Source organism: Drosophila montana, unplaced genomic scaffold (genome assembly GCF_035044405.1).
Source record: "Drosophila montana isolate Dmon_TW-CO22-7 unplaced genomic scaffold, ASM3504440v1 contig_3003_1, whole genome shotgun sequence".
NCBI classification, from domain to species: domain Eukaryota; kingdom Metazoa; phylum Arthropoda; class Insecta; order Diptera; family Drosophilidae; genus Drosophila; species Drosophila montana.
In genome coordinates, this window is record NW_026997879.1 from 650,463 (window position 1) to 677,842 (window position 27,380).

The window sequence follows — 27,380 nt, forward strand, 5'->3', positions numbered from 1 at the left end:
ACTGGTCACGGTCCTTTGATGAATTGCTGTGCACAAGCTCTCGAAGAGTTACGCATCGTTTTTTGTCAGGAGTGTCGACTTGATTGGTTCTGACAGCGCGCGAACCCCAACCTGAAACTGAGGCTGAAACTCAATCGAAGGACTGACTCACAGCAGCTGCGAGCGCGCAAAGATCGCGCCGTGAATTGATGTGGATGATCCTCAGATGATGTTCATGTTGTTGATGACGACGATGATCAAGATGATGATGATGAACTTGCAAGGCGCGACATAAATGTAGCAACTTTGGCATTGCCCAACTGTTTGTTTTGCAGCCGAGCCGAGGGTCAGAGATTGGTCTGTTGTTGTTTTTGTTGTCCCTGTCCGCCTCATATGCAAATCAAAGGATATGAAACTGCCGCCCTTTGAAGCTGCGCCATGCCAAAACAACAGAACCGAAGCCCCGAGCAACCAAAGATCAAGAGCAACTCAGACGCTGATGAGCCTCGATTGTTTGCCAGCGAAAGTGACCGTGAACGGTGAATAGTATGGACTGAATACTGCATAGTGAATTGTGAATAGTGAGTAGTGAATGTGATGTGAATGTGAATGTGACTGTGTATGGGAGACCCTTTTGATTGAATTCAAATTAAAGCTGATACGTTCACGTTTACGGTTCCTAGCCTGCCGCCCATTTGGCAGTGACAACTTTGTCTCTTGGTTTCCAGTTTCCAGTTTTCATTTTCCATTTTGTTTTTTTTATCTATTGTACTGTAACAAGTGAGCGCGCCTTAACGGTTTCTGTCCGCTGTCCATAGAAATTGTAACGGTTGTAAGAAAATGACTTAAACCTGAATGGGGCGTACAGCATTTTGCAATTATACACTTCGGGCGTGGCCAATTTAATGGCCAAACTTTGTTAGAATTCATTTCTTTCATTTCTTTAAAATCATATTTGAAAACTGGCTAGCGCGCACGCGGCCGAAATCTAACCCTTTAACACCCCATAGGACAGGGCACAACAATCGATAGATCTTCCCATAGTTTTGCTTAAAGGTATAATGGCATGAAGTGGGCGTGGCTCGGGTTAGCCAAAAGGCATCAAATTTGCCAATTTTACAATTTTACAATTTTATTGGCAACGCCCCGCACAAACCGACAAATGTCATCAATTTTTAATGGCTTCATTAAAATGGCAAACCCCACGCCAGTTACCCTCACCCCTTTCCCCTTACCCCTTACCCCACCACACCCCTCACAGAGCGCAACCCTTCGTCAAATGGGATTTGCATTTATTCTGAAACAACAATAACAACATCGATTAATGGCCGTTACAAATGTTTTCCATTTGTCAGCGTGCGTCGCGTTTTGCTTTTAAAATTTTCGCAATTCTCTTTACAGTCTATTTTTTTCAAATTGTTTGAAATTTGCGTATCGCTTTTGCCCATTCAGTAATTTATGCGAATTTATGATAGGCATCCCGAAACTGTGAAATGATTGAAATCAAATAAAAGGCATATGTGATTTGCGATTCGCTTGCGATTTCGACTTGTGTCGCTATTGTGGGCCTTTCTGAGGCGGTTTTTGGCCGATTTCCTATGGGTTGTTCCAGGCACAGAACACAGTTTCGCACTGGAAAAGAGCACACAATTTATTTGAGTGGCATATGCCAATGCGTAAAGTCAGTTTGCATGTTAATAAGCGCAATTCACTTGGTCTGCTTCAATTTTTATTTCCACCCATAACTGTGGAAAATTGGTGGAAATGGTAAAGTGAAAGAATTTTCAACTAATTTTCAAAGATATTTGTGGAAATTCTTTCGAGACGCGGTTCAAACTTTTCGGGGAGTTAAATCGTCCTCTGTGGACAACTGTGTGAAAGGTTGTAAGGGCGAAATTTCGAGCTCAAGTTCATCTTATAAACACATACCAATATGCAGTTATGCTTATTTTTTTATGTTTGACCAGTTGAAAGGGAGTGCCAAACTGCCTAATCATGTAGAGATGCTGTAGCTGCTGCTAGATAAAACAGTTGGACAGTGTCCCAGACATGGGAATGGAGATGGGCGAATGGGATATGGAATTCAACTGGATGCGATGGCCTAATGGAAGTCAGCATTCAATAAACGAATCGATCGATTTAAATGCAGATGATTACGCGGCAAGAAAGACCAGAAACTGTGTGATATCAAGAGCAACAGCCTCAGCCGGAGAGCTGGGCATGGGAAACTGTGGAACTTCAAGAGCTACTAGACTGTACGGGCAGCCACTTGACCTTGTCTGTGGCAAGCGTCGGCTGCACTTTTGTGTTGTGTTTTTATTGTTTATTGGTAGCCAGTTCTGGCAAGAAGCGCGCATTATCCTGGCTGGTCATGCGGCCATTTGTGTTGCTCAGTGCCCGCCGTCTGCCGTCTGCAGTCCGGCGTCCGCTGCCCGCTGCCCGCTGTGGCATTGTTCTGGCCAAAGGCAGAGACAATGACGCGTACAAAAAACACCTACGTGCCACATTGAATGGCAGGACGCGGGCGGCAGCCCGTTGCCAAGACAATGCGCTGCAGCAAATTGAAAATTCATTCATGTGAAACGCGCTGGCAAGGTGGCAAGAACGAAGTAGTAAAACGTGGAGGAGGAGAAGGAGAAGGAGAAGAAGTTTGACCAGCTCGGCCTATAGAGCTGGGCATTAAAACACCTTTAAGCGGATTATAGGAATTTTGACACTTTTTCGGCGTATCCTTAGCAAGAGAGACAGACCCCTACCCGGACTCGTAGTCGGACGCAGACGCAGACGCAGCACGTTGCGCCATTGAGAGACATTGACCATTGAGAGATGATTCGTTAGGGCCGGCGGGTCGCGCCAGTTTGTCTGGGTTTTCGGTCTGGCCAGCTCCGGGTGCAGTCAATGAATTGTCGCACCGGCTGGTACTGTCACGACTCTTCTTCACTCTTTGCTGCCGGCCTATTGTCTGTCATCGATGAATGAAAAATGCGCACACAAAAGTCAATTACATGCGTTCTTCTGGCGTTCCAGTAAAATAGATGAAACCCTGGCATTATATTATTTTTATTATATTTTTAGTTTCCTTTTGTATCTTGTTGCGCTTTTCAGCAATTTCCTCGAATTTCATTTCTTCCACCTCCTCTTCTGACAAATGCCAAGTTGAAGGGTTTTCTTTTCGCTCATCTATTATATCATTCATCTCCAGCATCCATTTGGCGTGGGCGTTGACCGGCAGGTTGCAAATCGGTTTTTGAAACTAAGTCGAGATACCTGTCGGGCTCAGGCGGAATCAATATGAAATGTGTATAAAAATAGCTACTAAGAAAATATATTTTAAGAGTAAGGAAACATATTTACAATTTTAGTAAGAATTTATCAATGCTGGAAGAATATTTATTAATCTTAAAGTAAGTTTATGAAACTGTAACCAAATCAGGAGCATCTTTGTTGCTATTGTGTCTTTTCTTGCGAAGAGCAGAAGAGAAGGGTCCTAAGCACAAGAAGGGCAACACATATGCTGTCCTGTATCTGCCATATCAATCGCTGAATCGAAGCGTTGTCATAACTGCTTTTGGTTTTGGCAGTTTCTCTTATCAATTTGCTGCAAATCTCACAGAATCGTTTGAGCTGCATTGTTTACCTCTATCCCAGATGTGCCCAGACATGGTATCTGCATATGTGAATGTGTGTGCGTGTGTGCGTTTGTTATCCTTGTTTGCCAATGGAAATTCGCAAGGATTAAACGCACTCAAGCATTGATGCGCATCTCAATTGTTGGCCGTGTGTGTGTGTTTTAATGCTCGATGCGACAATTGCCAAACTGTCGATTGATCGTTATCGATAAACATGCTATCCGATCGCTTGAGCAATTTGGCAAACTGTTTGCTTTGTGGCCTATGAAATTGAAGCCGATGTTTATCAATCGGCGAGCTCAACCCAAGCTGAAGGAAGCTTCGTCCTGTTGCTGATCCAGGTGCCAGCGGTAGCCCAGATTAATGCAAAAAGCAAACGCGTATAGCGGAAATTGCCTGCGTACCCTGCAAATAACTCAAGAGTGTTTGCATACATATTTGATGGAAGAAGCAGAAGAAAAAGGTCCAAAGTTTTCCCATATTTCAGGCTTACATTTTTCGTGGCATACTTTAAGGGTTTCCACTACACTCGTGAAATGATCAGCTTTAATGTAAATTGTTCGACTTCTTCATAGGGTATCTTTTGTCGGGTTCACATAGCTTTGGTGTTGTCCAATATTTTGCAGATTGTCAGCCGCTTGCTCCCCACTTTGATTAACATTAATGAGCAACAAAAAGTGCAAAATTTACATGGCAATATCGTCTTTTTCTTGGGCCCTTTGTTGTGTGGGACCCTTCGGAAAATGTTCTATTGAAATAAAAGTTGGCGGCAATGTGTGGCAGCACCTGCCCCCGCAACAGCAACAGCAAAAGCAACAACAACGACAACGCCAACAAGGGGAGCAGCAACAACGGCGATTTAGGCATTAGACTCCATTGAAGTGCCGTTGATTTGTGGCATTTGCATACGCTAAAGCGCTTAAAGCCTCGAGACCCCAATCGCTAAAGCTAACCCGAATGGGCCTGTTAGCCGGCCATACATACTCGTATTCATATTGTGTATTCATTATATTCAGTTGCATTTTAGAGGCAGTCACTCAGTCGGTGGACGGACTAGACAGGGGCCTCAGATTGCATTGTCAGCGCCTTTTTGTTCAACTACTCATTAACATTTATTTGCAAGTGCAGAGAATGCAGAAGAGAGGCAAAAGCAACTGCCATGATAAATACGACAAACCAACAGACAAACAGACAAACGAACAAACAAACAAACGAAAGAAACAACGAGCGAATAGACAAACACAACAGACAAACAAATGCATTGCGAAAACAACAAAGAATGACAGCGACATAGCAAATAATCACCGACTATGCGAATACCCTGTCAAAGGTTGAATAGTTATTAAAATCAAACTTCAAATATTGGTAAATTTCTCTTCTATTTTCCTTATATTTCTATTTTCTTATATACATTTCCGGAGTTAATAAGGCGATTGCACAATATTATTAAGCATAATAATCATAATATTTTATGGAACAAAAAGTATAATAATTTTTTAAACATCATTTGCCTACTCAATGTTAATTTGACCACTTATCCAAGTCATCCCGAGTACAGGGTATACTATGTAATAACAATGGCTGCCTAACAGTGAAAGAGACGCAAATAGGGACAGAAGCATTGCCAGAGACAATGGCCAGAGCCAAGTACATAGGGAGCCCTAAAAGTCACATTCAAATGCGTAGGGGGGTTCAAAAACTAACAATTCCCCGCAAATAAGAGTTGAATATATATATATATATATATTTATTCGATCAAGCTGTTTGCTGGATATTTTCTTCTTGTATAGATCCAAGTCGAACTACCTGAACTAAAGCGTTAAGCCCTTGCTTTTCCTAAAAAGAGCTGTAAGCCCCAAGAAAATGGTTCGGTTCGTGAACTACATTTTCCATATATTCATTTTTTAAATGTTAATGAGTAAATCAACTTTTAATTTCTAATTGCCCGTTCAACTGAAAAGATTGCAAGTCGTGCATATTTGCATATAGAAGTTGCGGGCTACATTTGATCTCCAGCCAAAATTGGATGGATAATTCCAATGACTAGGGCCCAAGTTATTTATGCTTTGGGGCTGAGTCTTTCTTAAAAGTTTTGTGTTTTGAATACAAATATTTGTTTCTAAAACATGTAGTTTGAGCTTTTTTTTTAAATTTGGAGTGAAGTTATCAAATTTATTATATTCAGCTTTCCATGTAGTTATTTTGTAAATTACAAATCGGTTGTTTCATATTACTTGAAAGAACTTTGAAACTAGATTGAGAGTTGAGATTTGGGATGAATCAATTAAAATTTTTTATTCAAATAATATTTCATATGTTTCAAAATATTGCAACATATTTAACATACACTCAGACACAGCATATACCAATGAAACTGCCCTCGTATAGCAAATGGCACAGTTGCAATCGTCAGTCAGTCAGTTAGTTAGTGAAAAGAGAGCTGGAAAAATATGCGCCATTGTTGGGAACTTGCAATTGTTGACTGACAATTGGCAAAGAAGGTAACGAATGCAGGCAGCTTGTACACCCCCTGCTACCCTTCGCTCTGTCACGACGCTTCCTTGGCTAGAATCTTGAGTGGAAATGGAAGAGCAGCTCATGTCATTAGAGCCAAATTAAATTAGAATAAGAATTAGAGCATTGCGATGTGACTGTGTGCATTTGTCATTAGTTTGTTGTTAATTAAAATGAAGCCAAAGTGCGAGTCGAGGCAGTTAAATAAAATCAAAATCAGCGCTAAAAACCGCCCCACAAAACAAAAGCAAACACCTGCGCAGCACAAAAAACACACACACACACGGACACAAAGTTCTATAAACAATGGCGACAAATGGAGCTGTCGCAGTCGCAGTCGCAGTCGCTGTTCCCGTTGCCGTCGCAGTCGCAGTCGCTGCAGTTGTCATGGGCAACAGGACACCAAGGAAATTAATGCAACAAAGAGCTGCATGAATATGAAATACGGGGAATGGCTAAGGCAGCTGCTGGCTATACCAAGGACTTGAGCGTTGCATTTTAAAGCGTGCCGTGTAGATTAGCCAAAAAAAAAAATCGGAAAGGATAATAATAAAAAAAAAGGCCAACAGACCAAATATGTCAGCATCAGTTGGAAAAGTGTCCATTAAGATTAGTTGATTTTGCTTTCGATAGTTTGAAGCGCTAAGTAAATGCGTTAAATAAACAAAAACACAAAAATAAAACTCCCGAGCGACTCCCATTTGACACCCAGCCATGTAAAATACTTCGCCCCCCAACCAGAGGCAGCGGCGTTGGCGACGGCAGCCCGCAGTCGCAGAGGCAGTTCCAATTGGAAACGCCCACCAGCAGGCATATGCAGCAATAGACGACAACGATGGCGAGCCTTGACAGTATTGCCATCTCGCTTGCACAATAAGGCAACACCTGCTGTGCGTGGCGCTCAATTGGCGCTCTTGCCAGTTCGCTCTCGCTAGCTCGCTCGCTCGCACGTTCACTCCCTCGTTCTCTCCATAGCTCCCTGCACAGCTGAGCGGTGCTCTTTTTACTTTTTAAGCGTCGCATTTCTTTGCTGTTTTTTTCTTGGCTCAAGTGTCACCTGCACCTGGTCGTGGTAAACCGTTTGGGACGGTGTTGCTGGCTGCGCTGCCTCTCTCTCTCACACACACAAACACACAGATTCAAAACCACACTTACATATTTGTATGCCCACCAATTTTCTTATGTTTCAGTTATGCGGGAACGTGCGTGTTTTTACATGTTACAAATTGTCATCAAAAAACTTATTAATCAACAGTAAAATCAAACAAATACACCAATAAAATGCTGCTGCTAACCAGTTGCCATTCGTATTGGCAACTGTGTGTCTGTGTGAGTGTGTGTGTGTGGGTGTGTGTGGAGCGAGAGAGCCACAAATGTGTTGAGTGAGCAACTAAAAGTTTGCATGGCAAAGCTTCTGGCTCCCTGCTGTCCATGTATGCGTGTGTGTGTGTGTGTTTGGGACTGTGTGTGCAAGTGTGTGTTGTTTTTGTTGGTTTTCTGGCCTCTGCCGCTGTCGCTGCAGCCAACCCCCCAAAAATGACAAGTCCGTGCGACTCGTTCGTCTGTGGCTCGTGTGAGAGCGCGCGCCAAGTTTTTAGTTACGCGTCGGAACGGATCCGTTGAATAGCCGCCAAGCCAGAGGCAGCGCTTAGAAGTCGCAATAGCAGCCGCAGCAGCAGCAACAGCAGCAGCAGTAGCAACAGCAGCGACGGCCTCAGTTTTAATCCATAGTTAAATAACAACAACAAACACAACAACAACAGACAGACCGGAAAAACGTTGTGTGATCATAAGCAAATTTGTTGTTTTGTCGCGTTGCAGTTGCCAGTTGCATGTTTCTCGTTGCATCAACTTAACGAAATGTTTAAGCGACGGTTAGCTAACCAATAAACATTACAAAAGCAAATACCACAACAAAAAATTCAGCTACTTTCCAGTGTTGTATAATATCAAATGTTTCGATAACGCCCCAGTTTCCAATTGGGCATACAAAAACCTTAACGCACAGTGCTCAACAAAACAAACATCAAGAATTTCAATACCAATATTGTTCATAAAGTCGTGAAATCTTAAGCATAAGCTTCTTATTTCGATGTTAAACAATAACAAATAACAAAAAACGTCAAAGAAGCTACGTTCCCAAGCCGAATGAATAAATAGATGAATGAAAGGCGCGCTCGAAATGCCCGCTTAAGCAAATAAACAAAGTTAAATAAACATAAACTAGTGATATCCAACATGTAATGTGCAAAACAAACAGCGACAAACATAAATATAAATACTGAAACAGACACAAAGCTTCCAATCTTCAGCTCAGTTTGGTTTAGCTCATAAATGTCTCTCATAAATTGATCACAAATTATACAAAAGTCAACCGTTTATGGAACTTAAGCCAACAAACCGCTTCAGCAGCCAACAACCAAACTCACATCTAACGTTTTTTTAAGTATTATATAGAATACACCTGGGTATACTATATTCGATTCCACTCACTGCACAGCAAATACAAAGGCAATGCAGCGCCACTCAAGGTAAGCCTCAGAAAACTTACACATATTACTCTATGATAGGTAACTAAAGGTAAAAGGCAACAAAATACTGAATTCGAATTATAGACTCATAAACTAAATACATTCTATTGATGCCCCCCTTGCTTCCACTTTTTGCGAAATCTCGAAATTGAATAACAAAATGATGTCTCATAAAGTGAAATTCAAATCTCCGATCTTTGGATCAGTTTTCTGGGAGCAAACATTTGAATTTAGATAATCATTCAGTTTGTGCCGAATCATTATTGTCGGAATCTTTATGAGTTCGTTTCGCTCGTGTCGATTCTTGCTTTCAGTTTTTCAACAATCGCATCCTTCATAACATGCTTGCTTCTTTTATTGTTTTTCTGCGTTAAAATTGTGGAATGTGAAACCAATAAAAAAAAGAAACAATATTGGCAGAAACCAATCGCAACAGAATGGATTAAGCTTTAGATACAGTGAAAAAGTTAACCAAATATTAACTTGACTTTTTTGATTGTATAATATGCTTCAGAGAATCTTAACAAACGACTGTTACATTGTTTCCATTACCAGCTCAAAATTCTATATTCAATTTAGCATGGAAAATATTTTTCCTCAACCAAGTCCCTATTGCCCCTAATAGAGGTCAGTTATGCCAGAAATGACGCAATTCGCTTAATACACTTATAGATAACGAACAAATAAACGATTTGGAGACGTGACTTCCAATTGAGAACCGTGCCCAAAGTCTATTCTAAGTTGAACTAGTTGGTATGATACCAAGCACAACTGCGAAATGCTGATCTGAAGTCCAAATACAATTGTGCAAATAGAGTTTTGTTAGCACACAAAGGTGGCCGCATATTTTGCGGCTTGGGGAACAATGATAATCTAACAGTGTGTACAAATGAAGCCAAATAGAGGTCCAGATGTTATAGGTCTGTGTATAATGCCAACTACAGATATTCGCACAGCTCCGTTACAGAAAGAAGCCCCAACGAGTTGTGGGCATTCTAATTAATATCCATATTCGTATTCACATGGGTTTTTTCTTCCGTTTTTCCGTTGAGTTTTGGGATTTGCCCTTGGCACGAACTTGACACTAAACCAAGAGATACATTTACGATGCGATTGTTGCGAGTGTGAAAGTTCTTAATTACAAACATTAGGGGGCCCCAGCGGCTTAGGGCTACGGATCACAATCACAGCGTGTGCCCAAGAGACACTTTTCAATGGAGTCTGGGCATGGAATGAAAAAGGGATTGGAACAACGGAGACGGCTCCCAGCATAAGTAGAAGCGGAACGATACATTTCAACACAAAGTGGAGACACTTAAAGCTCTACCTGTATTGAATTGAGATTCTCGAATCTCGACTCTCGATTCTTGATTCTCGATTCTTGAGCCTAACTGCCACTCCAGAGAGCTGAAGCTGCCTCTGGGCCCATGCACAGGCTCAGCATGTGGCTAAGCCGATCATAATTCTTGTTTGACACTGCAACAAACGGATGAACAAATGAACGAGAAGCAAGACAGGGGCTCCAAACTGCCCGCCAGCCCGTCTGCCCGACTGCCCGGCTGCCCGGCTGCCCAGCTGCCCGACTGCCCAGTCGCAGTCAGTCAGTCTGCAAGTGTCCGAGTCTGGCAACGACAACGGGTAGCACAGGTAACCACACCGCCTGCCCAGCTCCAATCGTTGTGAAAACAAGTGGGAATGCTTTTAAAGCTGACAGTGCTCAGCTATGGGATACCCTGTAACTTTCCAAAACATTTACACATTAATTCAATGTAATATAAGATGGGAAGGCAATAATTTGTACTATTTCGACATGCTTATGCTGTAAATAATTCAAGAACTAAATACCCTGACAGGTAGATCGGTTGCCTTGTTGGTGTATACCCTACGTGAACTCTTACCACGCGGTATAAATATTTGCTTATGTGACCGGCGTGGTAATTTACTCCTACTGCGTCGAGGCATCGCCGCCAGAGATTTGCATGACAAAGAGAAAAGCGTAGACGATGGCAGCCGTTGCACTGCCCATAAATAACTTGGCCGATATCTATTAACGCTTTTACTGGTGTTGCTGGATGAGCGCAAAAGGGCAAAACAGAGCACTTCATACGGATGGAGGGCCCTAGGATTAGAACCTCAGCGGCCCACGCCCTCTCTCTCTCTCTCTCTCTCTCTGTCTCTCTCTGTGTATATATTGATTGATAATTTGTTATACAACTTTTACATTAAGCGAACGATTTTCCGTTAGTCAAGTTAGGAGTGGGCAGCATTAGGCTTTGGGCCTGGGGTAGGGTTATGTCTGGTAGCCGCTGATATTCACAGCAAATAAAAATATCTGGAGTGCAATTTGTGCACAGCTGGTGGTGCAACCGGTGTGCTGGCGGTGGCCTGTGGTGCGCTGCCAGCTCCAAGCGTGCACCACATTTGGCCACAACTCGACGCTCCCCCAAACAGTTCGCGCTCCAGACCAGCTTGACAACACACAGAAATTTGTTTGCACTCCATAAGGATTACAAAAATATGCGTGTTCCTTTTCCTTTCCCTTTTCCTCCGGCAGGTTGTTGTTTCTGTTGCGAACCCTTCATTTTTATTCTTTATCTTATTTTTTTTTGCATTTAATAAATTTCATGCTTAATACGCATGCCTGGGCAATTTTTACTTTAACACCAAGTGGGTAATGCCCGGAAGCAGTGCAGATGTCGCAGTTGTCGTAGGACACAAGAGAGTTATGGACACGAAAGTGGTAGGCGACAAGGATAACCGACTGGAGAGCAGTTACTAAAGTGCAAGCCAAAAATTAAGAGACTTCATAAATTCTTATAGGGATATACTAAATGATGACACACTTTACAACTAAATTGAAAATGTGCCATTTTCCTTATGTGTAAAGAATTTCTATTATATGGTAAAATGTTCTATTATCTCAAAATGAATACTATATGCCAGTCGAATCCAGACGAAAAGGACCCCATCTATGCAAATATTAAGTGCAGATGACACATTTGTCGAGCATTAAAGAGCATCGCATATATGCAGACCATGCGGACGCAAATGGTGCTCATATATGTGCTCGAATGTCTTCCGCACGCCCAACTCAATTGTTGTCCAGAATCGAAGCGTCCTCGTCCTCGTCGTCGTCGTCGACATTACTGCACCATTAAGCAAATTGAAAGCGTTTAGACGGACGCTGGCTGGGATCTGCTTCTTGACCATGAACTGGGAACCCTTTTTCAACTACAACATATGTGTATGTGCGTGTGTGAGTGTGTTTCTGTATTTGTGGTGTGTATTTAACACATTAATGCGAACGACCCACACTTGGCTTGGGCATCAAGTGGACCGCATAAATCCCGATTATAATGCACGCACATGTGAATTGAAATTGAAAGACTGAGGAATTGAAACCTATCAACGGCATTGACCTGACCTGTGCTGGGTGCCCAAAAAAAAAGAAAAAGAAGAGTAAAGCGGGCAGAAAACTGAAAAGAAATAGGTTTTCAAGTGCCCAGATGCATAATGAACAGGACGTATCCAGTATGTTTGTGGACGCCGTCGCCGGCGTGTGCAGCCCGTCCTTTTAAGGGTTGACATTCAGCCGTATAAAGAGTTTCGAGAGAAAAGGTTTCATTCAGCTGGAATCTCGGAATTGAGGTGGCGACCGCTAGCCCTGCTCTAGCAAGTGCCTCTGGGGCAGATCCATTGTTTTCATTTTCTGGCAGGGGGATACGGCCCGGCGACAGGCGACACACTTTTAAAAGCCCAAATCAATTAGCTAATTGATTAACAAAAGCCCAAGAGCATTAATAAGGAAAGGAACTTCAACGGGCTGTTTTTTCAAGCATTTTAAATATGTATATATTTTAATTGAATACATGCTAGCATTAATGAATTCTATCAACAGCTCGACTTATACTCTTCAAAGCACCTTAACCACTGACACCACACCGGCAACCACACAATCCCGGCCTAGAGCCAGCAGCAATTCGACTGCAGCTCCATCAACAAAATGATGGAACGCTTATCCACGCACTTGTCGCTCTCTGGATTATCGCTCGCACATCCATTGCAGGGTCATTTGAGCTCGGTGAGCTCCAGCAGTGGCACGCATCTCGGCCAATTGATACAGCATCATCAGCAACAGCAGCAACAACAGCAACAGCAGCAGCAACAGCAGCAGCAGCAGCAACAACAACAACACACCAGTGAACAGAGCCACGCCCACAGTCACGCCCATCATCATAGCCAGCAACTGTCGCTGGGTCAACTGGGTCAGCAGCATCATCACCATCAGTGCAACAGCAACAGCAGCGGCGGCTCCCCCAACGGCAACGGCAGCTCCGCGTTGAGTTTGCATCCGCATCTGCATCATTCGGCGGCCGCCGCAGCGGCAGCTCATCACCTGAGCTCCCAGCACTCGCAACTGCATCAGCATCATCAAGCAGCAGCAGCAGCGGCAGCAACAGCCGCGGCGCAGCAGCAGCAGCAGCCGCACTCGACAGGCTCGCATCATAGCCAGACGGCTAGCTCCAGCGCGGGCTCCATACACAGCCAGGCTCAGGGGCAACCGCACCAGACATCCCACAGCAACGGCATTGGCCAGCATCTGTCTGGTGGCGCGGGTCACGGTCTCGCCAGCTCCAGCTCTAGTGCGCCCGTGCACTACACGTCCACGTCCAGCACCTCAAGCAGCGTCATGGCAGCCGCCGCCGCCGCTCATCTGCACCACAATTCGCAGGCGTCGCCCATTAGTAATCTGCACCAGAATATGGGTAGCCTCATGAACAGTGGCAGCAGCGCCAGGTAAGATTCATTAGCTCTTTAATATCGCACATTCTTGAAGGCCTCCTTTTAATAGCGACTCTCGAATCCATTTACAGCGACGTCTTCTTCAGCCTGATGATACAGAACACAACGAAACGCCAGAACGAGGAGCACATAAAACGTCCAATGAATGCTTTTATGGTCTGGTCACGCCTACAGCGACGCAAAATTGCTCAGGATAATCCCAAAATGCACAATTCGGAGATATCCAAAAGGCTGGGTAAGTACGCGTAGTTAATGTTTAATGCTTACTTTAACCAACATGCAGAAATAAATTTAGTTTGAAGAATATTTCAAGGCTGCAAACCAAAAAGAAAGGTCGGTGGATCGATTCACATTTCGAACCAAGCTTGTTGTGAAGCTGGCTCATACTTTGGCTTGTCATCTTTTTTTCAAAATTTTAATTTAACAATTTAATATTGTATTTTAAATTGCCCGTTGTACTGAGAATAATGCAATCCTCACATATTTTCATATACAAAATTCGGGCTACATTTGACCTTTACCCAAAATTGGCATCTAACTAATATGATTAAATAAATAGTGCCATGATTGGGGCCAAAGTTAGCTATACTTTGGTAATTGGTCTCCTTTAATAGTTTTCATATTAGTTTTAGTTTAGGGTTCGGTTCAGAGTAAAAGATAAATTTAAATTCCCGAATCGACCCGGCTGTAGCCTTGCTATATGTACAAAGTCTATATCTTTTTAAAACACTCTGTCAAATAACAACAAAATCTCATTGTTATTAGCTGTTCAAAAGTTGAATTATAAGTCTCAAGAACACGCAAGCAGCTCAGCTGGATGCCAAATTGTTTTCGAAATGCATGCTCTTTAATCTCTTCTCTTTTTTTTTAACGAACCACATTGGGTAAGAGCCGTGGCTTTATGTAGAAGCACTCGTAGTATGTTTGTAATCTGAAGACAATGAACAAATCTCACACAAAACTAAATTAAGAGGCGGCACACGACCTGCCAATCTCTCGCGCCCACTCACTCACACCCTGAACATCGTTCATTGCTCTCGCTCGCCCTCTCCCCCTCTCTTTCGTCTCTATCTCGCGCCTACTTATGCAACTTAAACTAATCAACGTAATACCGGCTGGTATTCCCCCCGTTCCACCCACTCCATATTCGGTTCATGACAATGACAAACCAAAAACTCGTACGTTGCGCGCACTCAACGCAACTGTCAAAACTGACAAGCGGCTGTCAAACAATAGCAGGAAGAGCAGATCGAGCCAAGGAAGCTGTTGATTATGCTCGTATATGTGACAGAGAAGGGTTGTCTGCAGCCAACCACACCCAACCCCACCCCCACTCCCACCACAACACATGCCAAGTAAGACTCTGGCGAATCATCGCCGCCTGCCTCCTGGCGCATTGTCTCGCCGCTTAACTAGTTGCGAAGTTAAGTAGTTTATTTCGGGTGGGGCGGCGGCGGCTAATCCCACGCACAAACAGCGAACCTTATCTGTGCTCTGGGTTCGGGATGCTAGATTTTGGTTTCCAATTCGCATCAAATTCAATTTCAATCACACACGCAGCCAGCCTGTGAGGCACGTGGCAAGTGACAGCAGAAATCTTTAGCATAACAATGGGGCAACAGGCAACGCAGCTACCTTTCGGCCAACTCATGCATATTGGATGAGTCTAGAGCAGCAGCAGCAGCAGTTCGAGAAGAAGAAGAAGACAACGTGCTGCGGCTCCTTGCACTAATCAGGCCCACAAAAAAATACTGTCATAACAGCGATAACAATAAGCCCAAAAGGCGTCCCTCATCGATAACAGGCGCAAAGTTGATGCCACAGAACTTTGGGGCAGCCATTTTGTGCAGTTTTTTACATTTTCTTTTAATAACAACTCTACGGGGCTTCCGATTCCACCTCCCTCTATCGAGTTCCCGCCACTGAAGCACTTGTAAAATGACTTTTTCTTTTTTACCTTTGTTTAAGCAAAAACAATGCAAATTAAACGCGACTCACTTGCAGCGCAGTTGAGCGCGGCAACAACAACAACAAAAGGCAAACTCGCTGCACTTGAATAAGGGCAGCAGCACCGAAGGGGGGGGGGGGGAGTGGGGTAGTAGCTGACAAGTATATACATAAGTTATTTGGCACTGAGCGACTAAAAGATACCACGTTAACTATCCAGCGAGCTGAGATGAATAATCTCGTAATGTTCCCTTATATATTATTTATTGTTGGTATAAATAATTATTGAAAATTATTTAACCGAAATAATGAAATTATGTCATCAATGAGTAATATGTCAGTGTTAAACAATATTTAAATGCAATGCACAAATGTGCGCAGTGTGACTTAATTTTGAATATTGCTTTGAAGAATTCCAAACATTCTGCAACTGGATCGCATCTACCTTCTAGCTGTATATGTTAGCCAGGCAATAAGGGTTGTTGCAAGCGAATGACGCTGTTTTTCACAGCCATTAAAGGCATTTCTTAATCAGGCAACTGACTGCCTTGAAATCGGTTTTCAGGCAACGCTTCCTGCCAAAGTTCAAGTAGCAGGCCGAACCAATATATGAAAATCGATGCGCAACAACAACAATTTGAGCACAATACGTACACTCCACAACAAGCTTGAGTTTTTGGGTGGGCTGAGATTTTGTGGGAAGGCGTGAGCTTTTGTTCCCATTTCATTTCACCTTTTTTCTGTTGTTGTTGTTGTTGTATTTTGGCAAATCCATTATGTCAATTGACAGTTCTGTGTAATATTTGCTGTCAGTTGCAGCTTTTGTTGAGTTTGTATTTTTGAGCAGGGAATACGGAAAAAGACGCCGGTTGGCCATTGTGAACTGAATGAGCCGCTGAGCAGCAGAGTGTGGCACAAGGAGGCTCAAGATGTAGGTAACTCGCCTAAGATAACGAGGAAATAGAAAAAACGGGACAATTCCAAAAAACTTACTGAAATTGACAGTTGCTCTGAAGAATTTAAAGCGCAAACTTTTTTACAGCAAATGTTTAAGCTACTGAGCAACAAGGTGGCAACTCTGTCAAAAAAATAAAATAAAATAAACCATTTGCCACATCTACACAAATGACAAAGTTTTGCACTTGAAAAGTTTGCCCTGGCATTCAATTAAATGAAATAAAATAAATACCACAAAAAAAGGGCTCATTATGAAAAATTGCGCAGAGAAAAGGCGGCAAACAAAAAACTGTGGCAGCAACAAAGGCGCCACAAAAAATGGCGGCGCGAAAGCTACTTTTTCAATGCACACACACACACACACAAACACACACAGATACAATGCGGAAGGCCGTGCTAAAGAGCGTCGGGCGTTGAGTAACGGTAACTGGCAACTGGCGAATGGCGAATGGCAACTGTGGAGAGCTCTTCAGACGTCGCCGTCGCCGTCGGCGTCGGCGTCGGCGTTGCCATTTATTTTATTATGCAAAACAAAAGGCAAACAAAAACAACAACAACAAATAGAAATAAAATAAAAAAGATGTGTTATATAGAAAACAATTTTTTTTTTTGCTCGCGCGGGCTTAATTGAAATTGTAACTGTCATTAATTACTGTCTGGAAATTTAAATTAACAACAAAACAAACAATACGCGACAGCAACAATAACGACAATTGCAACAACAGCGAAAACGGTGGCAAACGACATCAACAAAATGGCAGTCATTTTTTCTTTAGCCTGTGTTGAATGGAAAATTGCTTTGAAAATAATTGAAAAACCTGTCGAATCGGCAATCGCCTTCATTTTTTAATCAAAACTCTGCATAGCTCCTGCGGGAATATTAAATAATGTTAAACAAAGCCCCCCGAGAGATGGATGCCTGGATTCTGACTGACGGGCCTCGAACAATGGGAAAGACTTCGACTTGGATTCGATTGCGACTTTCCATTGCGACTGCCAGCACAAAAGGTCGAGCTCTCAAGCCTTTTGCCCAACCCAGAAAGTCCTTTTGTTGCACAATAAAGCGCAAACAATTGATTAGTTTGCAATTGGGGGAAAAGGCAACGTTTCCAACTCGAAGCTCTGCCATGGCAATTGACAGGTGTGTGAGACGGTCGATGGATTGCCAGACAGTGGGCGGTATTCAGCTCTTAATTACAACACGCTCAATCAAAACGAGAAGCATCAAAAAAACAGTTGTATAATTAGAAGAGAGAAACCCTCAAGAACCCTCGCTTTAACACTCTGCAAGTGTCTTCAGTCTGTCAACGGAAAATCGCAGCAGCCCATTTACTCAGTGGAAGCCTCGCATATGGAAGCTAACAGAAATACGGATCAAGGCACCTGCCAAAGACGCCTCGCTGAAAGAAGCTGCGTGGATATAAGCCTAATTATGTTTGGACTGCGTTGTCCTACCTCCAGCAGAGAATCTATAACTCTGTTCTGTTAGGAGATCTTGTTGTTAGGGAGAAGAGGAGAGTGGCGAGCAACTCTTCTGTCAGCACTCAGCAAAATATGACTCTATCAGCTGTAATGTATCGAAATTACCCGAATTAGGGACTATGCAAAATCGCAGTAGCAAAGGGGCCTCTGACCAACAGCCTTTCTGCTTCAAGCAGACTAATCAAATCTAAAATAACCTAACTTTACCTAATCCCTGTGGGGAAAGCTTCACTCCTCTTATATATGCGCTTGCAAAGTGCAGTATAATTTTATTCGAAATGTGTTATACATAAATAGAGATAGCTATTCGAATTATATATATATATATATATATATGTATATATTCATGATCGGAAATCCAACGCCGTCTGTCAATCTGATTCTCCGTTTTAAATGTATAATAATGAAACTATTCTGTACTTTTGTTGCAGTCATTATATATGCCGACTAGCCTATATCAAATTTGACATTTACATGCTTTCCCATAATCCCATGTACTCCCAATAGACAATATCTAAATCTATTCTTTACTCTCCATAAACTGAGTTACATACACACGGAACAATTTTAGCGCTTATCCAGCTATTGCGTTAAATTGCTGGGCAAACAGTTTAATCTCTGGTCAAATTATGAGTTCAGACTGGGAGCAAACGGTCGAGTGGGCGCCACGCTTGGCTCTCAGTCAACAGAACCCAAGAGTTCAGGTCCAGACTCCATAATCCCATAAGTAGCCCAATTGTGTGTGATGTGTGAAGTGTCCCAAAACTAGCCACATTCCCCATCACACCTGCCCGCTCACCCCTCAGCACCCTTAGAGAGGCTGGAACTCGGATAGATAAGTCGCAGCCCCAATTGTGGACTGTGTGAACTACAAACTGCAACTGGAGCCGGCGTCTGTTAAATATTTGCTCTGTGGTTAGCATCCGACATTTTCCAGTGTTTCTTCAGGCAGTTGGGGGAAAAAGTTGTTAATTATGCTTGAGCCAGCTCAACTGGCTGCCACACATCTTGGCAACTGTCATGTGCAACTTGTACTTGTTTTTCATATCAATTATTAAGCTGGCCACTCAACCGGCTCAGGCTCAGGCTCAGACTCAGGCTCTGGCTCTGGCTGTGGCTGTGGAGTGTGAAGTGCGGGGAGGCGCCAGACGACAACGGGCAAACATAGACATTGTCCGATTGTCATCCTTTTGTGGCATGTCAACTCAGCAGTGCACCCCTCCTTAGTTTATACAACTGCTCAACTTGCAGATACTCCCTCCCCCCAACACTCGCTCTCTCTATAGCTCGCTCTATCTCTGTTGCTCGTTCGTCTTGTTTATTATTATGTGAATTGTCTGGAAGTCTATGCCCCCAGCTAAATGCTCCATAAGGTGTCGAGCACAGGAGCTGAGTTGCGCATTTGATGGCCAGTTGCCACTTGGACGGGCTGTCAATGTATCTATAAATTAGTATTTTAGCAGCAGCTGCCAGTTAAGGGGCAGCTACTTGCTTTATGTGAGTGGCCCCAACTTACGATTGCAAGGAGGCGTGCGCGTGGGCGTGGGCACATGTCTATTCTTTGGGCACAATTGTGCTTTTGTGTTAAGTTTATTGTCATAGTTTTTGTTGGACTACCTCACATTGTGTGTGTCTATTCGAATGTGTGTGTGTGTGTGTGTGTGTGTATGTGTGGGCCTGACAGCTGTTTCTTCCTAACCCCGGCCATGTCCTGTGGCTGGTAGATAGCTTCTCATTAGTATTGTGTCTCTTTATTATTGTTGTAACAATGCAATTTATGTGACAGTGTGTGTGTGTATGTGAGCTTTTCAGCTACTAAAATTACACGTTATAACTAATTAAGAACATTTCCCTCAAGTCCATTTTCATTGTTAGGCATATCCCTTAACTAATTTACTTACAATCTGTATGGACAATAACAACGATTATCTTGAAGTACGAGTATCTGGAATACAAAGCGGGGATTTGAAATGAGTCCAAATGGAGTATTAATTGATGACAAATGCAACTAAATAATTTTGGACTCAAATAGTTACTATTTCTCTCTTTTTGTCGCTGTCCCCTTCTATACTTTGACAATTGCCGAGCTTCCAATATTATAATCCCAAGCTTCACACTCACATTTATACCCAGTATATATATAAGTACATGCATATATATATATAACTTGGGGCAAATAAGTAAAGTGCTGCTTGTGGCGGCGGGGAAAGCTCTTCACTTTTAGACCTTATCAGCTGCCTTGTGACACATGTCATTATAACATTTTACATTAACTTAAAAACATTTGCAATTTCTGCACACAATGAGGCGGCACCCACAAGCTGCCTACGAGTCGACATACTAGCATATAACCAAGAGGCTCCGGCCTGCCACTTGCCACTTATGAGTGTGCGGCACGTGCATATGCCATGTACTCATTCAGCACAAATACAGCACAGTCCGCTTGCCGCCCTCGAAGTTAGAGGCGGGAGAGCGAGACAGTAAGCGGCACAAAAGCACGCCCCCAAAAGGGCCCAAACCACCTGCTGGTTTTGGGCCATTATCGTGCAAGGACTCGGCAGCATTCTCTAACCAGCCAGAGCCCGTCTGAGCGGAGCTGACTGAACTGACAAACAGGCAACGGAGACAAACAACAAGACAACAACAACAACAACAATAAATGACAATGCCAAAACTGGCAACAATGGTGGCCACATAGACAGGGACAGACTGAAGATGGCCAAGCGACTATAGAAAGAGATAGAAGCAGCGGCAAAGGAAGTGCCAGGAGGAGGAAAATGACGACAACATTGTTTGGTATTTGGTATCCTTCTTGTTAGCACACAAACAAGACAAGTTTACAGTGTGCATGTGTGTGCGTGTGCTCGTCTGTGTTCGTCTGTCTGTGTTCGTCTGCCTGTTAGGAAATTATGTTTATGTGCGTCCACTTCTGGAGCAGGTTGCCATGAGAGCGCTTCATTGTGTTGCCATATATTTTGACAACTGCTTCAAGTGCCCAACGTAAAGTATCTAATGGATTAACCACTTTTCCGATTATACATAGCTCTATGTCTCGATTGCAGGTGCCGAATGGAAACTGCTCACCGAGGAAGAGAAACGTCCCTTTATCGACGAGGCGAAGCGTTTGCGGTAAGTCTGTCAGCTGCTGCTCTGCTGTCTCCTGCTTCAACATATTCTATCTACACAGGGCCATGCACATGAAGGAGCATCCCGATTACAAGTATCGACCTAGACGCAAACCCAAAGCTCTGAGACGCGATGGTTACCCGTATCCCATGCCATATCCTTCGGTGCCAGTGGAGGCGTTACGTGCAGGTATGCAAGAGTATAACGATCTATTTAAGCTACAATCTTTCATTTATAATAATAATAATAAATGGGAGAGCTTTAAGAATGAGTTACTAATTGGTAAAGTCAAACAGGTCCTCACAGATTAGCAATATTTGATACATACTTACATATATATATTTAGAGAATATTTTTAAACTTAATTCGCATGTTTCAATTGAAAAAAGGGAGTATAGAAAGCGAAGAAAACTGTAAAAAGGTTTATATCCAAAAGCTAAGAATATATTTCAAAGGATAAAAACCAATTAAATTGTACACCAAAACGTATTATTAAACCGTTCAAAATCAGTAGAGCTCAATGGCTATGCAAAGTGGAAAGGCGAGTTTTATGAGCTTTGCCATAAGACAAATGCAAATGTGGCACGATATGTGGCATGGTCCCACCCAGGCGGAGAAGTATAAATAACCATAGAACTGAATGAAAATATGACAAACTATCCGCACACTCGAGTGCCTTGACTGGTTGGGCTTTTGTTTGTGCCACAAAACCCCCTGCACCCCCCCTATCGACACAATATGGCGTCGGGGTGGGGGCTTAGAGTTACCGGAACCACCCGTTCGCCTGCCCTGACAAACTGTGAAGTCATCATCCTGGCTTAACAACTCAATTCAAGTGACAGGACAGACAGACACACAAACACACACACACACACACTCACACTCGGGACGAACCCACAGCACAAGCATAAGTTAACATTCATGATTTCCCAAACGGGGCAGAGGGGGTGGCAGTGGGCGCAGTTCCATATAGTTCGGGCTGTAGTTGTTGTCCTGGTTGGAGGATTTAAATTAGCATTTGTCACGTTTTTTGTCTTTTTCGCCCATTTGGGCCTCAAATTTAACGCAAGTTTCTTGGGTTCAGTTATTCTGATGTGGCAGCAATTTTGTGCGTTGGCGGTTTAGGGATCAGTGCCTCCCCTCCCCCTCCCCCCTGCCCCCTGGCTAAGGACAATGCCTTCACGATGATTTATGCGCAACGGAAATGATAATAAAAATACTAGGAAATGCGTAATAAATAAAACGAATTAGCCCTCGGCCTGCTTAACGTGCACTTCAATGCACACGGCACTCCGTAAAATGGCTGTGAGAGACAAGGACAGCAAAGTGTGCTTAAATTGCGTTAGAATAGGACACAGCACGTGGTGTTAACCGAAACATGCAACAGCCTGTAGTAAAAAAGGATTAAAAAAACACATATTCGTGAAATTTACTGGCTGCATATTAATAAATGCCAAATCGTTGCCGATAATCGCTTAAGAATTTTGCATTTTATGATAATTATCATTGTTGTTAATAATTATAATGAAATTTGTATTATTATTTTTACTCTTATTACTACTCATCACATATATGAAAAAAATATCATGGGAATTAGCCTTTCAAAAGACTTCAAATTTGGTCGCAAGTTCAAGTCCAATATTTAATTAAAGAATTTTTTGAAATTTTGTATAGATATTTTTGAGAAATTTTATTCTTTGAATTTAATGAAACGACATAAATTTATTCATGAAAAATTAATCTAAAGATTAACGACAATTTCTAGTTCAATCAATACGAAAGTTCTATCAAACAAGACAAGTTAATTTAAAATAAATAAATAAATAAAGCCGCAGCTGGCGGTTAAGTTTTTGTTTAGCAACTAATCCACTATTATATGAAACAATAGTATTGAAGACGACGCCAAGTCGATTGATGTCGAAATGTCGCTACTTGAGACGCCGCGAAAGATGTTTTCAACATTGTTGTCTAAGCAATTTTAATTGCCACAGCATCCAACAATTTGGAGAAGCTCAAGACTGTAGCGCCATGAATGAAAAGGGTTTTATATATGTATTTTTTTTTCAATAAGCGGCGCTTGTAATTATCGAGACCCCGTTAACAAAAGGCCAAGAGGGCAGCTGGACGACTACCGTTTAGGGCAATTGGTTGTAACTGCTTGGCATCTATCTATCAGATACAGAGAGATAACTCTCTCTTCGTCTGCTGCGGCCAAAATAGCTGATTCAGCGCACAATTATATCGAAGGCAGACGCAGATAGAGAACGCGGTCCGAAATATTTTATATATGAAAGAGTTAGCCGAACAATGGGGGCGCAAAATATTTCGAGTGGCAATTATTTTAAGCACACAACAGACCCAAAACCATTGTCATAATTATTGTAAACTTATTTTTTTCTTATTTGCTGCTGTTGTTGTTGTTGTTGTTGTTACCTTCTCTCACTTTACTTTGTTTGGCTTCACTTGCAGGCATCTCGCCGGGTTACTTTGCCCCCGGTCCCACAGCGGCCGCCTATCACCTGGGCAGCCATCTCACGCAGACATCGCCGCCAACGACAACGCAGGTGAGTAAAACAGTCCGTGTTCCCGTGTCCGTTCCCGTTCGAGCTGTAAACCTGGCTCTGGCTCTGAGTCTGGGGTCTGGGTCCGAGTCTGGGTCTGGGTCGGGGGGTTAAGCGCTCAAGTGCCTGGTACGTCCATCAGAAAATGTTGAACGGTAGCGCGTCCAATTACATCGATCGGTACGCGGGTCGCCTTAATAACATAATTACAAACTGCCTGGGCAGACGCCCACTTTAAAAGGCGGACAAACATGCGGCCGTGACTAAGCGCGACACGCTTCCTGATCACGATTCGATCCTGGTTGAGTTCTGACATGTCATGCTAAGGATTTGCCACAACTTGTCATTACACATTTAGTTGCCCAGCAGATCGCTGAGATAACAAGGCCTCGAGCGCAAAAACAAACAGAACGGGCAGGTGCTACCACAAGATGGAACGGGGTACTCCCCTCAGGGCCCAGCTGCGTAGTGTTACAGCCAAAAATAATAATATTAAATGGAAAAAAAATACACAAAATTGGCAATTAAAACTTGTGGCTCCGGCAACACGCACCTGAGAATCATGGAGCAGGCTCTTTGATGGGCGTTGCCGCCCAGTGCTCCAACCTTTGGGGATCTTTTGTGTCTCTCTCACTCTCTGGCTGGCATTGGATGTGTATTTATTAACAACCCATTAAAAGTCATGACTGTTGCTTGGCATTGTTGGAGCCGTGTCTGCCGTGCCTGAGTCCGAGTCTGGGGCTTGGCTGCCTATTTGAGGCGGTGATTGATGTCTGCGGCTGTTTAACATGCGTTGCGGGTGTTGAAAGCCTGGCATTACCCATCAACAATAGCATTACTTGGTTAATAATATGCCTGGACCAGGCCGTGGAAATATAATAATACACCATCTCTAAAGGCAGCAAGCGTTCTCGTTCCTCAAACTGAAATCTGTACAAGAAAATTGCATAGTGGGCGTATTAGAAGGCCGCAAAGATGGCATTTATTTTCCTTAACTCACTTTCCACATTGCCGGGAAACTATTATGCCCGGCATCAAAGAGCATATAAAGGCCAAGTTTAAACGCATTCCAATGTCAGCCATTCGAAAGGGCTAGAATGGGTAGGCTCCGCAAGGGCATAGAAAGTGATTGTGTCTATTTGAAATACCAGCAGAGTTTGCACAGCTGATTTTGCAAAACGAATCAAAGAACAAATACAAACATCATTTGCGACAATTTTACCCTGCCCACCTGCCCAAACCTTAACTGGATCAGGCTCAGGCTCAGGCTGAGGCCTCAAACCACTTGAAGCACCGAGCCAAATCAATTAACTGCTGAAATAATGCCCAATTGAGAGCAGCCCGAAATCCAAACATAAACTCTGCGTAAATCGCCGTGCATCAAAATATTTACCAATCCACACTAATTCCCAATTGGGCGCAAATCAAATCAAATCAAATTGTAATCCAAAACGCTTTCGGCCCAAAAACACACACAGATAAACGCATGAGTCTCTGGGCTCGACTCCGACTCCGTCAGTTGGCGCTGAAGTTGTTGTTGTTGTTGCTGGTGATGATGATGATGATGACGATGTGTTAACAACATAATTATAGCCCAGAGCAAAGTGCTGTGCGAACGGGGAGCAACCCCTCGAATCAACCACTCAAAACAAAACGGATATGAAGCAAAACAACCCCTGACGCACTTAGCACCCGTTCATAAGAACCCAGTTTGAGGCTAAGTCCCATTCCCAGATCCAGTCGTAAGCCCGAACCCTACCAACCGACTGGTGTTGCAATGAGAAACGTATTGCAAATCAAATAACATTAAACTGAGACGTGTTTTTCTATTTATATGCTGCGTGGGGTTGTTCAACTCGCATCCACAATTAGTTGGTCAAATAAAGCCACAAAAGTGTTAAACAATTTGCACTAACCAAGGGTTACAACTCACACCCAATTCCCCAAATCAGTCCTTGGTTATGCAACAGGAGCAACTCATTTTCTGCATACTATGGCTATCACGAACCGGGGATAATGATATCATAGATAAAAGAATGTATGTCGGGCACGTCAAATATACTTAAAAACAATAATCTTTGCTTAAACGCTGATATTTGATGGAATTCTCGCGGTTGCTGAAAACCCGAAAGACTTTTCATGAGGTGTTACTGAATTATTCCATCTACCCATTATTAAAAGAAAAATGAATAGTTATTTTGCTTATGAGAATTGCGTAGAAGGGCGCCTTTTTGCACATTTGCTTTTTTTTCTCCCTCCCCCTATCACTACTTCATTAATCTCTCCTTCTGTCCCGCTTTTTCTTTTTCATTCTCTTTGATAAATCTCAAATCTTGCCTTTCTATGCAATTCTCAGCACTAAATGCTTGATGCACTTGGCTCGAAAAAGTAAGCGGGACTAAAAATTTAGCTGAGTATAGGAAATTCCTACCCAATTCCGTTAATAGAGCTTACCCTGTAAATTGTTTGGTGGTAATCTTTTATTTGGCTGATCGGCTGTTATCATACTCAATATTTTATTATATTGTTTACCATCTCACTTACACTTTTCTTCAACCTCCACCTGTCACACTTCAGGCGACACTCTCCGGACAGATGGATAAATTTGCGGCATTGGAGCGCAGCTCGTATCTGAGTAATGCAGCAGCCGCAGCGGCGGGCAGCCAGGCGAGTGCCTATAGCGCCTACCTGGACCCCAGTGTGCTGACCAAGGCCTACTTCGACTCGAAGATGTATCAGGATCGTGCCAACTATGCCTTCGATATCTCCAAGATCTACGGCGCCCAGCAGCACGCGGCGGCACATCATCAGCAGCAGCAGCAACAGCAACAGCAGCAGCAACAACAGCAGCAGCAGCAGCAGCAGCTGCTCATGGCCAGCAGTGGGGCTGGTGGTGGGGGTGGCGGCAGTGCTGGTGGCAGCTCGCACAACAACAACAGCAGCAGCGGGCTGGACGAGCGCGATGCCACGCCCCAGCTAGAGGCGGGCGGGCAGGCGGAGGCCAAGCCGCATCTGCACTCGCCCAGCGACGTGGGCTTGGACTATGCTCATCAATATGCCCAGCAATATGGCGGCCAGTTGGCCAGTGCCGCCGCTGGCATTGGAGTCGATGTTGGAGTGGGCGCCGGTGCAGCAGCTGCTGGTGGCGGTGGGGCAGGTGGCGCCTCCGACTTCCGCCGGCCGCTAACGGTTATCTTCTGACCACCATCGTCCAATGGCAGCGAGGAGTTGAACTTGTCTATGACTTAGGAAATGCGAGATTAAAGTTAAACGTAGCCAACTTTACAGTTAAGCCTCGAGTTGTAAATTAATCATAAGCTTTGTTAAAATGAAGAGCAGCTCCGCAGTTAAGGTAGCAGCTGAGGGAGGCGGAGAAGACGAGATTCCGATCGAGGAGGTGCTTGGCGATTCTCACGAAAGGCAGAACAACGAGCGGTGCAATTTTTTATGTTTTAAACGCTGAACGAAGTGCATAGCATAAATTTAAATGTATTTAAATTCTACACATATACAACATTCAAACACAAAAACAACATACAACAAAACAAATGAGCAAAAGTAAAATAAAATGCAAAATGCAACAGTGCTTCTAGTCGAGTGTGTCCGACGAGCTGCAGATACCCTGTAACCAGTTCCGCAACAACCAGTTCCCCTAGCCACCCCCCACTAAGGAAAATGTATTCGTGAACAACTTTTGTGTGAGTGTTGTTTTTCATGTCCGAAGGCATGGGTGCAGACCAATAAACGATATTTTCGATTGTAGATCATTTTCGAGAAGCTATACTCTAGTGTACCTAGATCTCGCAGTCTTTAAGATCGACGCCGAAGAATGGGCGTGCATCGTGAGGTAA

The 27,380-nt window shown here is 43.4% G+C and overlaps 1 protein-coding gene across 1 annotated transcript; it reads left to right on the forward strand.

The window, feature by feature from the left end:
- Positions 1-7,672: 7,672 nt before the first annotated feature.
- Sox21b lies at positions 7,673-27,110 on the forward strand. Its single transcript, XM_064685008.1, has 7 exons — positions 7,673-8,653; positions 12,552-13,450; positions 13,528-13,691; positions 20,905-20,971; positions 21,030-21,157; positions 23,438-23,532; positions 26,107-27,110. Exons 2-7 carry the CDS (start codon positions 12,657-12,659, stop codon positions 26,728-26,730), a joined length of 1,872 nt encoding a protein of 623 aa, XP_064541078.1. The 5' UTR covers positions 7,673-8,653; positions 12,552-12,656; the 3' UTR covers positions 26,731-27,110.
- Positions 27,111-27,380: the final 270 nt, after the last annotated feature.

What these genes read in the sequence shown, in the direction of transcription:
- Sox21b (XM_064685008.1), top strand. Translation starts at nt 12,657, where the DNA reads ATGATGGAACGCTTATCCACGCACTTGTCGCTCTCTGGATTATCGCTC. An exon ending in AACAGTGGCAGCAGCGCCAG is followed by an intron (nt 13,451 to 13,527) that starts GTAAGATTCATT and finishes ATCCATTTACAG; the next exon opens with CGACGTCTTCTTCAGCCTGA. An exon ending in CGCCGCCAACGACAACGCAG is followed by an intron (nt 23,533 to 26,106) that starts GTGAGTAAAACA and finishes GTCACACTTCAG; the next exon opens with GCGACACTCTCCGGACAGAT.